Below are 14,159 nucleotides of genomic sequence, written 5' to 3'. Positions count from 1 at the left end.
GGACAAAAAGGGTTCAGTGTTTTCAATCACTTTATTGTCACAGCATACCTCCAGATCTGGAAACTTCCTTTAACTCATGTGGTTCCACAAACTCACATGGGAGGGCATTGAACATTTCTTGAGCACCCTGTAAACCATGAAGTAGGATTCAGAATGAGCAGAGAATATAAAGGTAGTGTAACACTGCTCATTTGGTGTGTGAAAACAAATATAAAAATGCCACACACAACTTGACAGTACTGCTAGAGAACATCTTCAGAGATGTACAAAGTGTTTCACACATACCCCCACTTATCCAAAACAAAGTCGCCTGGGCTCTATGTACGAGGAATTTACATCATTTCCCATTACTGCAGTATGCCTGACACATTACCCAATGCCTCATTTATATTTCTAATGGCAGAGCTGGGAGGCCTCAACTCAGCCACAACAGATGGTTTTGCTGCCATTCTGAGGAGCAGTTTCTCTTCAGGGAAGGCCCCTGAAGCCACTCCTCACCAACCAGCCTGTTCTAAAGGCAAAGAACTTCAAGATGACTTTCCCAATGAGCTGTGATCATAGAACAAAGGCCTTTGAGACATGCCATCCTTTTGTCCAGAAAGCACACATTTACATATGCAGTGATTCACTTTATAGCTGGATTTCACTTTATAGCTAGTTAACTGATCTTTCTTGGTAAAAACAGGGGTAAGTCTTTTTCCTGTGTTATAGAAAATAGCTCCAAAGTCCAGCACTTGTAAGCCAAGTCAATGCTATAAAAACAGATATAAAAACTCAGCATGTATTAGAAAAAATAATTCTTTAACCCTTACTTTAATGGGGTGATTCAACATATCTTGGGAGCCCAGAGTCAACAGAGAGGAGAGAGGGAGACAAAAATCATGCAGGTGGAAAAGGAGAGAGGAGCAGTAAGACTTAACCCATTTTTCATGATAAGAAGTTAGCATGATCAGCCTTGTCAGGCATTATCTCATCTTAAAGGCATTAGTTTAAGGTAGTTAAACTTTCTTACTGGCAAAGGAAAACCTGAAGGCCAAGCAAACAAAATGAACCCATCAACCCATTTAACCTGATATGTATCAAATGCCAATAAGTTCTATTAAAAATAATATAGCACTTCGTCTTGAGACAGAATTCTTACCTTAGAAACATTACCAGTGCCTGTGAACACAAATGTTAAGGGCCCAACAGACTTCGGCATCAATCCCAGCGAAATTTCATACCCAGCATCCCGTACTGCCTGCACAGCCTGACTGCTATTCCTGTAGTTATGTGCCATCCCAATGTGCTGAAATCAAAGACAAAGAACCAACAAGATATTTTCCATATTCAAATACAGATAATTAGCAGATGCTCGATTGTTATTTTGCTGAAGAAAAATACATACACGTGTACTCTTACCATGAAGGGAGTGTGATGTCCCAGGGCTAAAAATCGTAATCCCAATCCATGTAGAATGTTGATCATTCCTATTGTTAAAAAAAAGAAAAATCAGACCATCAGTGTTAATTATGAATATGCACGGTTAGAAACTGCAGAGACTGACTGAAGTCTAAAATCATCCTGGATATTTTTGCCCATGTTTTAATGTTAACATTTTACTTCTAAAGAAAGTCTACATAAAACCAGAAAAGCAGAAATTCAGTAGCAGATCATGACCTTAAACCTGCTCTTGGCCCACATTATTCAGTTCAGCACTGTTTAATACATGGATATCCTTTCATGAGATGCATCCACATCACCAGATTCCAAAGAAGGAGATAATAAAGAGAGTCTCCTGAAGAAACAGAGTTGAAGTTCAATAGAAAAGAATGAGAACCATGCCTCACAAAAATCAGTGTAAATGGATAACAGTGACAAACAGATGTTCAAACTCACAGGACTGACAGCAGCCGTTTTGTTCAAAAGCCTATTCAGTTGATCTCTTGATATTTAGTCTGATTTGGATTAGTTGAATAGACAAATGGGATTTCAGGACGACATAAAATAGTAGATTTGCCAGGAATCCACAAGACTATCTGACATGTAGTCTCATCAAAAGTAGGGAGCACAAAACAGAATGGAAAAAAGCTCTTAAAAGCAAGAGTTAAAAATGCAGTTAAAAACGCATTGCAAGCCTCAACTTTCAGGAAACGTAGACAACCAGAATTATTACAAGAAGTTACTTGTTGCAAGCCTGCCTTTACTTTATGCACTATACCTGCTACACCAGCCCACTTTCCAAAGGCCACAACTCGCATTCCTTTATGATCAACCATTTTTTCATAGTCAAACAGTCGAATTTCCTGAAAATACATAGCAAACTGAGTATTAAAATTTTCAGTGAATGCAGTCAGTGGCACGTTGCTCTCCTAGGAACTACCTTTTCATATGCCTTTGTCATCCTTCATGATAGAGGCTGATGGGCATGTATTAGAAAGGCAAATAACTCATAACAAGTATAAAAAAACCCACCTAGATGTTGCATTAAATTCTTGTTTTAAAGAATCTCTGCACTGCCGGTGCAGTCTTGGCACAGAGCTCCCAATGAGCCACTCCAGCTGCTGCAGAGCCACTCACATTCCCTGCCAAGGGGCTGCTCATTTCTCAGTAAACTGGCTGCCTCCCTCTGTAACAACCAATACACACTCTAGCTTAATAACTTTCCAACAATCCTTCGTGCTCACACAGCATGAATCTCTCCTGAGCATACCATGCTTGCAACTCATCTGCCTTATGCACATAAACCGAGTAGCACTGCAAGCACGAGATCCTCTGAGCAAGAAATACTGAGCTCCAGGAAAGGATACTGCAAACAATCCTCATTATCTATCTACAAATATGCATGCTGAAAGTAACCATACTAGGCAACAAGCTTTCGATCACACTTCAGCATTAAGTTCAGTTTCCACCCTATGCTAACAGCCAATTGTCTTCACTGTGACACAATTTACCTGTCTTAGAATCTCATCCAAAAGGGGCATGTTTGCCTCTTGGGCTTTAATAGTGTGAGAGAAGAAGGCATAGTTCTTTTTAGGGATTAATTTGTCCTCTGGAGGTCTCTTCACACCTATTATCAGAGAAGCCTCGGAAATATCTTCTTGAATAATGCCACCTGCTTTGACGTAATCCTATAAAAAACAAAAATCAAAGTGAATTCTTCTGTTTTTTCTCTATTCAGATCTCAGCACATATGCAACTAGAACAGAGGACAAATAGATAATTCTACAAAGCAGAAACAAGCTACTGCATGTGATACATTCATAAACCTCTTTATGAAAAGGGGTATCAAATATCAAACTGAATTTCCATGCTAATATCCTATTATACAAGGCCAAAACATAATTATGTGTTAGCAAAATCCTTCATCTTAAATTCACAGATGACAAAAACGATATTTTACTACATTTAAAGTATCTTATAGTATTGCAACAATGAACAGTCATTTGTAACGTCTTGAAATACTTGGAAATAACTGTAGAGAAATCTGACAAATTAATCCAAAGACTGATGACATGTGATTTTATAAAATTGTATATGACTAAGTCCAAGCTGAAGAGCAACTTCTAAAAGAATGTTTTTCTGTATCAAAATTGATTTCTGTTTTGCCTTATCTCAAAAACATATTAAAATTTCAGCCTTCAATATCGTAGTTGTGTACCTAATGTGATCTGTGCTTTGGTGAAAACCAGCACCGTGCCTTAATTAAAAGGTGGTATGTGCAAGTGATCACTAATTCCCTAATTATATTTCAATTTTTATCTGTTGGCTCAGATACCTTACAGCAGAGTATTACTGCTGCTACATGAAGTGTAAAAGCTCTCAGCCCTCAAGCTCACAGAATTAAAGAAAAAAAAAAACCTCTGTCCTCATTTTACATGAGGAATGGGACTGAAGTAGGAACGGGATTCACCAGACTCATCCTCTCTTTTTTTTAAAATATGCTTAAAGTGTTGTCTGCATACAAACAGAAGACAAAACCACCAATGTTAAATGAATTCCTAAGTTTCTACTTCAAGACCACTCAGAACTTCTTCAGAGACAGATGAAAGGGCAAGAAATCAATAAAAACAACTCCAAAAACCCACGAGTGTGCCAATACTACATTAAAAGGCTAAACAAACTACTCCTTTTTCTCTCGATGAGGACACAATGACTTCCCATTTAACAACAAAATTAGTAATATGTTTTCTCTTGTATAGCCTTTGAATATTATTTTTCCTGTACTATGGTTAATAACTGAACTACGGCTTTGCTTATCCCAAAATGGGACCTCACCTTTTCATGGATGGCTCTCCGGTTAGATGGCTGCACCAAGACCTTGTATCCCATCTGTGTCAATTCCTTAACATGCTTTGGTGCTAGAGGTGCTCTTCTTTCCCACGCATTAACGTCTTCTCTCCTGATTGCCAGCACAGACTTACGATGGTGCCAACACCTAGCGTGATGGAATGCACACCTACCATTTGTGTGACTAAAGGCTCGGAGCATGGTAAAGCCTGATGGCAGCAAAGACAAAGTAGTAAAATAATACATGTATATATATGCTTCAAACATTGTTTGCGCAAAAGTTCTGGTCTCCTTTTACATCTGCTGTAAAACACAAACCAGACACTTTATACTCTAGTTACACCCTATTTCTGGGAGACATGAATTTACTTTCAGCGTACTTTGTTGCATCTCAGTTTGGTGCGGTTATTACAGAAACTAATTGTTTCCACTAATGTAAAGGAAGGCTTTTAAAGTGTTTAACATACCAAGTTTTTAGTTACACAGCTTAAAAAGAATGCTGGAAACGTAAAAATGCTCTTCAGCATGCTAAGAGGATCCTCAGAGAGCATATCAGTACATCAAAAACAGAGGAAGTCTTGTCACACAGTCACTATTACTGCACACTAAAATATAACGATGAGAGCAGTTCATACCAATGCACTGTACCTCAAACCCAAGCCTGCAGTGAAGCAAACTTCCCTCACACAGAGGAGTTCTACAAGAAGAAAAATGCCACTTTCAAGAGGGAGTGAGCTGCCTTGCATTGCCAGCATGTGAGGGGAAATCAATGCAGTAAGCAAACACTCCCTTGTGACCTCTGGCAGGCCAGGAGTTACCCTCCCTGTGTATGCTCAGGCTTAGCCACAGAGACACTGATATCCTGTATCAGTGTAAAAGTGAAAGTAACTTTAGAATTCAAAGCCTGCAGAACTGGCGAACCCTCTCTGGCCTCCTCAGCACGGCTGACCCAGGGAGCCGAACTGCGCCAGTTCTTCATCACCCACGCTGTGGGAAATGCTCCACACAACTTTTGAGTTTCACTGGGACTGAAACAGTGCTGAGCAATACAGCAAAGGCAACAAAAATAACCAAAAAAAATGCATTTGATTACCGCACACAATTTGAATGTGATCCTATTTCTAGAGTGAGTTTAATACACTTATACGAGCAACTTGTGCCTCCACGTACTACTCGAGACCCAGCTGAACTAATGCGCCCAGCGCTGCCAGTGCGTTTCGCCCCCCTGAATCTGCAGCTGTGGGTCTCACAGGGCCCCTCCAGCCTCCTGCGAGGAGGGGCGACGCGCGGAAGGAAAATAAAAACCGTCAAGAGAGGCAGGGAGAGGCAGGGAGGAGAGGCAGGGAGAGGCGGGCAGGCAGGGGCAGAAGCGCACTGAGCGGGCGGCACCGGCCTCAGGAGACCGGGGCCGAGCGGCCGCCCTGCCGGCAGCGCTGCCCGCGCGGAGGGCACCAGGCCGCGCTCGCTGCCGCGGGGAGCGCCGGGGGCCGCTGGGTGCGCAGCGGGGCTGCGGGCAGCGCCGTACCTACCTCCGGGCGAGCGGGGCAGCGGGGCAGGCGCGGCGGGTCGGCCCGGCTCTCTCCTGCGGCCGACGGCCAGGCTCCGCCGACGCCCAGGGCGGCAGCCAACCGCGAGCCGCCCTCCAGCTACACCCTTCGCTGCCCGCCAATGGGGAAGGGCTCTGGCCGTGACGTCACGGCGGACGCTGTCGCGCCCCCTCACCGCCCCCGGTTCCTGGAAGGCCCGGCCCGATCCCCCCTACCCCCCCGGCGCCTGAGGGGCGCCCGGCGGCGGCCCGGGCAGGCGGGAGCGGGCGGCGCCGCGGCCTGCGGAGCCCCATGCGCCGCAGGGAGCCCCGCGGGCCCCACGCGAAGCCGTGCAGGCTCTCCGCCACGGCACAGCGGTGCCCGCAACGCCCCGCACCGGGGCCTCTCCCCCGCCGTGCCCGGGGCGAGCGAGCAGAGGCCGCACCTGACCCGTCACAGCCCTGCCCTCCCCAGGGTCTCCTGCTCAGACATTTTCCTGGTACACATCGGCTCAAATTAATTATGTACGTTCAGTCACGTTCTTCTGTTCAGTTGTATTTAACATGGTTTGGAAACGATGAAAGTTATTTTGTCTGACAAATAGAAATACCGGATTTGTTAGGTATGCGGTTGCCAATTTTCAGCTGGAACTCTGTCCTTGAATTAGCTCCTTTATGATGGGCCTCAACTGCTAAATGGGCTTATCACAAAGAATAATGAGATGTTGTAACTATAAATCATGAAAATCATGAGGTGTAAGAAACCAAAGTAAAACCAGAGTCGTGTACTGGGTTTGTGGGGTGAAGAAGAGCTTTTCTGTTACAGAAAGGCAGGCTGCATGCTGTGGAAAGTACACCTTGGCAAGTCTTCAAGGGGAAGATGTGGTTGCTGTTACCAGTCTCTGTTGGAAGACGTGAGGACATTGCTACCAAGTGTAAGAACCTGAGGCACCATGACTGCACTGGGCAGAAGCCACAAGGACCAAAAGGTCTGAGGAGAATTCATCTACGTCCCACTTTTCCACAGCAAGATCTTGCTGTGAGGAGGGAGAAGTTGGAACTGTGGCACAGCCCGCTCCAACTATACTAGCCACTACCACTTGACAACCACTCTTCTTAAGAGTTAAATTTTGAAGGTACTGCCACTACATGGTGGCACTTCAGAGGTACCTCTTCATAGGTTAATTTCTCCTTATAGTTTTCTTACTTTTCTTTAAAACATGCCCTTTTTTCATTATATTATCCTGAACTTTTCCCTCTCCTCCTCCTGCTTCTGGAGGCACTGTTCAACTGACAATGATAATCTGTGACGTCAGTTCCCTGATTTAGATCCAAGTATGTTCCTAACTCATCAAGGCAGGACAGGAGAGCTGGAAAACAGCATCAAGGCTTAACCTGCACTTCAAGTTTGCTACTGTAATACAAATTATACAGGGAGGTGAGTGTTAGGGAATGAGACCCAGAATGCATCAGCAGAGATTTTAGGGGTGAAAGAAGGTAAGGACTGGAGGGGAAGATCTGGGTTATATCATTTCAGACCGGGAGGTGAACATTAAGGAGTGAGACCTGGAATGGATCAGCAGAGATTCTGAGGGTTTAAGGCCTCAGTAGAATGGACAGAATCAGTGGGGTTTAGGGATACTGTACAAGTACAAACTCTTTCTCTCCACTCATGAACTCCCACTCTTCCCTGCCCAACTTCAATGTCCAGAATGTTTTACAATCTGCTTTACCTTCCTGCAGGTTCTTCATCCCTTTCCTTTCCTTGCTGGAGAAGAAAGTTATGACCTCCAACTAATTCCTGGACCCTTCTTCTCCCCATCTCACTGAGGTATGAGATCTACATCACACCTGGCCCTGCAGAAGTTCCTGTCCATCCTTCTGCTCTTCTTGGGAAGACATCCATTGCAGTAGGTAGGGGCTGGGTCCATAGGTGGGAAGAAGTGGTCAGGGAGAGCTGGCTAGAAGGACTTGAAGACCACTGGATTTGGGAATCCTTCTGCCATGAGAACAAGGACAGCAACTGCTCTTGGTTTCCAACCAAAAAGAAGTAAATTTAAAAGCTATAATAACAGCAACAACAACAAAAAGACTTTCTAGATCAGAAAACAGGTTATCAAGATACAGTCTGTGAACATACCATGGACTGCAAACTGCCCTCTTGTTTGGGGTCAGAGGATGATCGCATACCTCTCAACCACCTGTGGTGGTTTAGTCCCTGCCGGGGTTCGAGACCACGCGGCCGCTGCCCCTCCCCCACAAAGGGAGTGAAATACAAACCCCGAGGCTGAGATAAGGAAAGGTTTAATACAACAGCGCAACAGCGACAAAACAAACAACAATAACAGTAATAACAATGAACAGAGCAAGATATCTACCGATACAGCAGTGAGAGCAGAGAGATGGTATAACACACGCGCTCACCGATTCTCCCGCTCTCCGGCGCTTCGGCTCACGGACGTGATGTCAGCATGGTATATGAATAATCCGGCTAGAGCTTCCCCTCACTGCTGGGGAAACTTAACCCTATCCTAGCTAAACCAGGACACCACCCTACAGAGATCAGCTTGGGCAGGAAGCTAAGGCTCCAAAACCAGCTCCTACATATAACATTATTAAAACATATGAATCAGTTTCAAATGAACATTGAGGACCCAAAAGAATTGGGATAGATTTGTCTGTCAAGCAGTAAGAGACATGAAGAGTCTTATGTTCTCTTTGACCCCAAGAAACTGTGAGACACAATGAGCTTTTTGCTTGGTCCCAAACACCTTAGGAAATACTGCTATTGCACAAGGGCGTTGTGCATATGCCCCCATATTTCTCATTTCCACTTTGTGGGCCTATTAAAGCACATATAGTTCTATAAGCTACATGTGTATAGCATAAATATATCCATGCCTTTTAGAAATTTTGTCTTTTTTTCTGCCTTATTGATAAAATTTGCTGAAACTTCTTAATTGGAGGCAAATTCAATTGAACTCCAGAAAGTGTAAACTAAACAGAAAATTATAAGAATTATGCCGTTCTTCAGTTCTTGCACTGAGTGATTCTAAATTACTCGTAAGAACTGATTTTTCAGAGAGTTTTTTTCATTTTATGATTAAATGCAAATACAGACTTAGGCAAGAATGGAATTGTTAGTATGTGCAAAGTTGATTGTTCTTATCTTTACTCATTCACAAAATTCAACTGAAATATGACTATTCTTCTTGCAAAAGCATGTAATTATTTGGTGGTTGCAGAATTTAATTCAACCATGACACAGAAAAGATGCAATACTGGTGGTCCCTCATAATTTTGTGTCATTTCGTCATATTGATTACTTCATATTGTAAACTAGTAGAAAGTACATGACTGAATCCATCATTATACTCCTGCATAGCCTGTCTTTGACTAAATTAATGAAAGTACTTTAGGAGCTGCTTTGTTGAATGAATTGGGAACCCAACTTTTATCATCCCCAAATTTGCTTGAAGGGGGTTTTTGATTATTATTTCCTAAGTTTTCAATTCTTTTGGAAATTCTTTCTTTGAGTAAGTTGTTATCTCAAGGCTGTCTACAAGAGTTTCTTATAGGTTTAGTGCCAAATTATGTCTCAGCACTCTTTTAACTTTTGCAGATAGGAATCTGAACCCAGAGGAATGAAGGTTGAAACCTACAATATGCTCTGTCTTGCACTGCAGTTCCCAGGCCGGAGCTGGGAGCTCAGCCTTTGCGCTACAAGGAGATGCATGGAGAAAGGTATTTACAGAACCTGAGTGGGAGCCATCCTGGCAACTCAGCAGATCATGCCAGGAGAAGGCACTGTGCCTGAACCTAATGCTTCTCAGAAAGGAGCTGACTTCTTTTGCCAAGAGCTGTCAGCCATGAACTCTCTCTGGGAGTTTGGCACCTTTGTTGGGCCATGTCTGCCTTCCCAATGGAGATGTTACACAAATACCCTCCCTTGTCTCACATGCTCTGGTTTGGCCACTAGCCAAATGCTTAGAGCACTCTACTAGGAAGTTGAGGCCTGTTTTCAAAGTTGCAGTGTCATTCAAAACATTGACTTAAAAGCATGTGTCTGTAGCATAAGCACTAGAAAACTGTTGTTTCTAAGGGGACCCTCTCAGCTTTTTGCATTGGAAGATACTATGTGTAAATGACTACTTATAAGTGAATGGCCTTATATCTGAATCACCACTGAATGCCCTAACTACTGGGATGGTAGTGAAAAACTTTTTACAAGTTCCCACTGTCCTTTGTGGGGACCATGATATGATCTAGACACCTACTGGATTGGTTCCTGTAGATGAGAAAGGTAGGTTGGTTCCTAATTTGAGAGTGTTTCTTGGATATACGCAGGAATGAAGCTCCAGTCAGCTCTGCAGACACAGAACTGGATTTTAAAAAACAGTGGCTAAAACCTTTTTTTTGACACCGAAGCATTTCACTTTCAAAACATTTCTGTTTGAAAGAACTTCATTTTTAGATTCCTTCATGTGTATATAAAAGAGACTTCACTTTTAGCTAAAAATCTATATACACCACTTCACCTGGGGTCAAAGTATTCTTTGTATAATTTGAAATTATTTGGGTTTGTACATTTTAGTTTACTGATCCTTTTAGAGTGTTCATCTAGTGAAGTTCCAGGGTAGGCCAAAACAGTCAACAAACCGATGATCAATCCATCTCTAGTCACAGAGGTATATTTGGTGACCCTGGCTGTATCCAGCAGCAGAATTTTAAGTGCAAGTAGGAGGAGCGGAACCAATAACGATGTGCATGAGGTGCTCTGCCAAAATGCTAATCAGCGAGCTGATTCCTGCTACAGATTTGCCATCTCTCTGAAGGGAGACTGAGAATTTTATCAGCACCATTTAAGTCTTCTCCTGTATCTAAAACAGACCAGATGAACTGCACTCTGAAAGTGCCTATTGTGCTCCATAGAGAAAAAGGCAACCTAAGTAACCAGCGTGGACTCATGCTGGGACAGTGTAAAGCCAGGTAAGATGAATCTCACCTGCACTATGCCATGTTCCAGATAGGGAAGGCAGAATTGCTTAAAAAGAATAAAACGAATCTGAAATTCAGGCTTTACAAAATATGCTAATATGGAATTGGAGTTGTTTTCTGTAATAAATACCTCCTGGTTCGGGTGAACTGTGATTCCATCTGTCTGACTATCCCTAATTATAAGGTCTAATTCTTACCCAGCTGGAACGCTTTTTACTCAGCACTGTGGGGGGAGTGCTGACTTCCATTACAGTAACAATAAACTCCCAGAGCACCTAGAGAGAGGTGGACTTCATAGATTTTATTTTTAGAATATTAAGGATAAATCTTGAATCCACTGAAGTCAATGAAAAACTCACACCAACTTCTGCTGCGCTAAGGTTTCTCCCTAGGTCTCAAATGAACAGGTGAATTGGCATCCTGAAGAGATTTTTGTAGACTGTTATCTACCTGTCAAACTCTGTTTCTCATTTAATTCTGATTTTAAACTGCAGAGATCAAGAAGTTCCAAGAAGCTTTCAGGCTTTCAGTCAGAATGAGGCTATTGAAAAACATGACCTTTTATTCAAAAGCCACTACCTGCAGTGGCTGTTGACTGCCACTGTGAATACTGACCTCACAGCAGAGTACTCATCACTGAACAGAACAGAGTGTTGTGTTCTCTACAATCATGTAGAGAATATATTTACATTCCTATTGCCCAGCAGGGGAAATTGCCATCTCTCATGGCTTACATCACCCGCAAAGAAAGACCTTCTACTTTTAGTAACACCTAAGATGTACAGTATATCTGTTCACATTTCTACACACTGGAATTCACAGTAGCATCATATATGTCCCTGTTCACCATAAAACTTGGTACTTTTGCATTTGCAGTGCATATTCAGACTGCTGCATCAAATTGAGATGCCCTTTTAAGTCATTCTCATAATTCCTAATACCCCACATAAGTATTTTAAAATTGTTGTGCAAATAAACCTAAACACAGAAAATTACAGCCTGTGATATCAAATTAGTGAAGTTGACTCATTAGAAGACAAGTACTAGGTTGATTGCAAGAAACTGCAGCACCTCAGTTAAAATAATCTGTCTGAAATATACTTCCATAAGAATCTTCATTGAGTCTGTTAATTAGGCTTACCGATGCTCATGCTAGTAGGGCTTTCAAGTCAATAACAATCTACCACTAAGTATGGATCCATAGTGTGAATAAAATCAAAACCAGGGCCTTCTTTTGAGAGAATCAGGGTTTAGTGCTTAAAGAGTCCATTAAAGCAATTATGCCATAGCTGCATTAAAAGTGCAACCTTGCTTCTGAGGCTCCTTCAGCAAATAATGGTTGTCCCTGCCTCAGCTCCTCTAACAGCAGCTTGTCTCTGTCAGAAAGTGCTGACCTTCTAAAAAATCACAACAAAAACCAATATCTTTTTGTGTTTATTCAGCACTTTCCATTTTTGTACTATTAATGTCTTTATCAATTTGGCAGTAGGAGAATGTGTATTATTGACATTGCAAAGCTGGGAAAAATGACACAAAAATTATGGTTCAACCCACGATTCACATTCAGATCAATGTCAGAAGTTCAGGACTTCGTGACCAGTGTTATTTTGCAAGAGTTCTTGATTCTTTATGGGCCTTTAAAATCAGAGATTTAAAAATTATTTCAACAAAACCATGAAAATAATAGGAAGTATGTAACGTGTATAGTGACAGGTTCTAGACCAGCACAACTACCTCTGTAGCTGTGTAGTAAAAGAGTTGAACTGGCTAAAAAAAATAGCTATTTTTTTAATGAGGATACTTTTCATTCTCCAGTACCACTCAGCAGACTCAAGCTACTGAAGGTGTGTGCAGGCACAGGAACAAAGTGGGACAGGGATGGGAGGAAGGAAAGATGTCTGCTTAAGCCATGATTGCTGATAAAAAAAAATGCATGCTAGACTATTGCCTCAATATGCTGGGGTTCAGCCTTCAATGAGAAATACCTGTTGGAGCAGATCCTGAAGTACAGGGTGTAACCAAAATTTTACCCAAGAATAACAACCACCTGTTCCAAACTAGGTCCCCAATGTGTTCCCACATGTAATCCGGGTGACAGTACACAAAAGGGCCAGCCTGCTTTCAAATGACATGTAATTTCTGGGTGTCATAATAAGGCAATTCTAGAACATCTTTGGAAAAGATTAGTCAAAACATTTCTGTGAAGGCACTTCTACTTTGACCCAATTTGTGTGCATACTGAAACACAGAAATTACTCTTTAAATCTGGTTTTCAGTTTTGTTCAGTGGTTCAGCTGTAAACCAGACTGGTTAAATCGGAAGGAAAATTCTTACATCACCAGAAGCTATTGGTAAAAATCAGGACATGATCAAATGGGTCTTTTGCATTGCTAATTTCTGTGGTGCACTAAAGAAGAACAAACAAGGATGCAAATGGATGAAAATAGGCATATCATGAATTATCATGCTTCCATTGTTTCCTTTGTCTAGTAAGAAAAATATCAAGGTGCAGAAAAAGTTTACCTGTTTGATTATACATGTAAATAAAAACATTTCAATTGTCAGCCTGTGTGTAGTGAAGCTAGTATTGACCTCAGAGCTATATAAATAAAATGTGCAAATCACTTTATACAGTATCTCCCTGTGTAATAAATGGCTCTCACTGGTTATGGTTTATGACAGCCCACCAAAATGTAAGGTTGCATTGTATACAAATGACTGGGCTTGTTTTAGCTAGTCTATAATGTTATTGGAAAATGGAGATGAGGATCCAGTTGCCACCAGATTTTCCCATATTATGATCAAAATTCTTCTTTGAGATGAAAAGCAGTTGAAATCGATCCTACTGAGATTACCCATTACGTGTAATTGAGATTACCTTCATCTCTTCAAAGAAAGAGGCCACCTGGACACTTCCCCTCAGTTTTGGAGTTGCAGCTTCCCTGTAGCACAAGAAGCGCAACTGCATTTTGGCCTATACAAGGAAGTTTCTTTATGGTTGTCTACAGTTGTTTAAGGTAAAAACTGGTTCTTGAAATGTAACATGCAGTTTATTCATGCAAAGGTGCATAGCAAGCACAGATCAGTTACATGTATCCACATCTAATTAAACTTTCTTTCCCAAGTTTTGCCAGCCTCTGTGCAGGCAGCTGCTTACATTACTAGCAGGGAGACCAAACCGCTGATGGTGATTCTCTTCTCGTCAAAATGTCACCTCCAGCATCTGAAACCTGATGCTGTCTGCTGGAGAGGTAAATATCGAGTTACGTTCTTTTAATCCTAAACTCTGGCATTGTGAAGGAGGAATGAGAAAATAGACTTGCTATGCAGGATGTAAGTATGTCATTTGCCATTTCACAATTAATTG

The 14,159-nt window shown here is 42.0% G+C and overlaps 1 protein-coding gene across 6 annotated transcripts in view; it reads right to left on the bottom strand.

Annotated features, from left to right (window-relative positions):
• AASS (aminoadipate-semialdehyde synthase) overlaps nucleotides 1-5,899 on the bottom strand; it is a 31,525-nt gene extending 25,626 nt beyond the window's left edge. For 3 of the 6 annotated variants that reach the window (XR_012629149.1, XM_074870165.1, XM_074870164.1), the window contains exons 1-7: nucleotides 5,799-5,879; nucleotides 4,258-4,478; nucleotides 2,934-3,110; nucleotides 2,201-2,285; nucleotides 1,402-1,469; nucleotides 1,142-1,288; nucleotides 49-127 (exon numbers count right to left, since the gene is read on the bottom strand). Coding sequence is in view for 5 of the 6 variants with exons in the window: in XM_074870165.1 (XP_074726266.1) it covers nucleotides 49-127; nucleotides 1,142-1,288; nucleotides 1,402-1,469; nucleotides 2,201-2,285; nucleotides 2,934-3,110; nucleotides 4,258-4,470 (769 nt within the window). In the remaining variant the exon portion in view is untranslated. Of the gene's footprint in view, nucleotides 1-48; nucleotides 128-1,141; nucleotides 1,289-1,401; nucleotides 1,470-2,200; nucleotides 2,286-2,454; nucleotides 2,609-2,933; nucleotides 3,111-4,257; nucleotides 4,479-5,798 lie in introns of those variants that run through there. The other 3 variants (XM_074870168.1, XM_074870166.1, XM_074870167.1) reach the window with 3 other exon arrangements.
• Nucleotides 5,900-14,159: the final 8,260 nt, after the last annotated feature.

Source organism: Strix uralensis, chromosome 5 (assembly GCF_047716275.1).
Source record: "Strix uralensis isolate ZFMK-TIS-50842 chromosome 5, bStrUra1, whole genome shotgun sequence".
Taxonomy (NCBI): Eukaryota; Metazoa; Chordata; class Aves; order Strigiformes; family Strigidae; genus Strix; species Strix uralensis.
The sequence above is the reverse complement of the archived record's forward strand: the minus strand, read 5'-3'. Positions and strand labels throughout refer to the sequence as shown.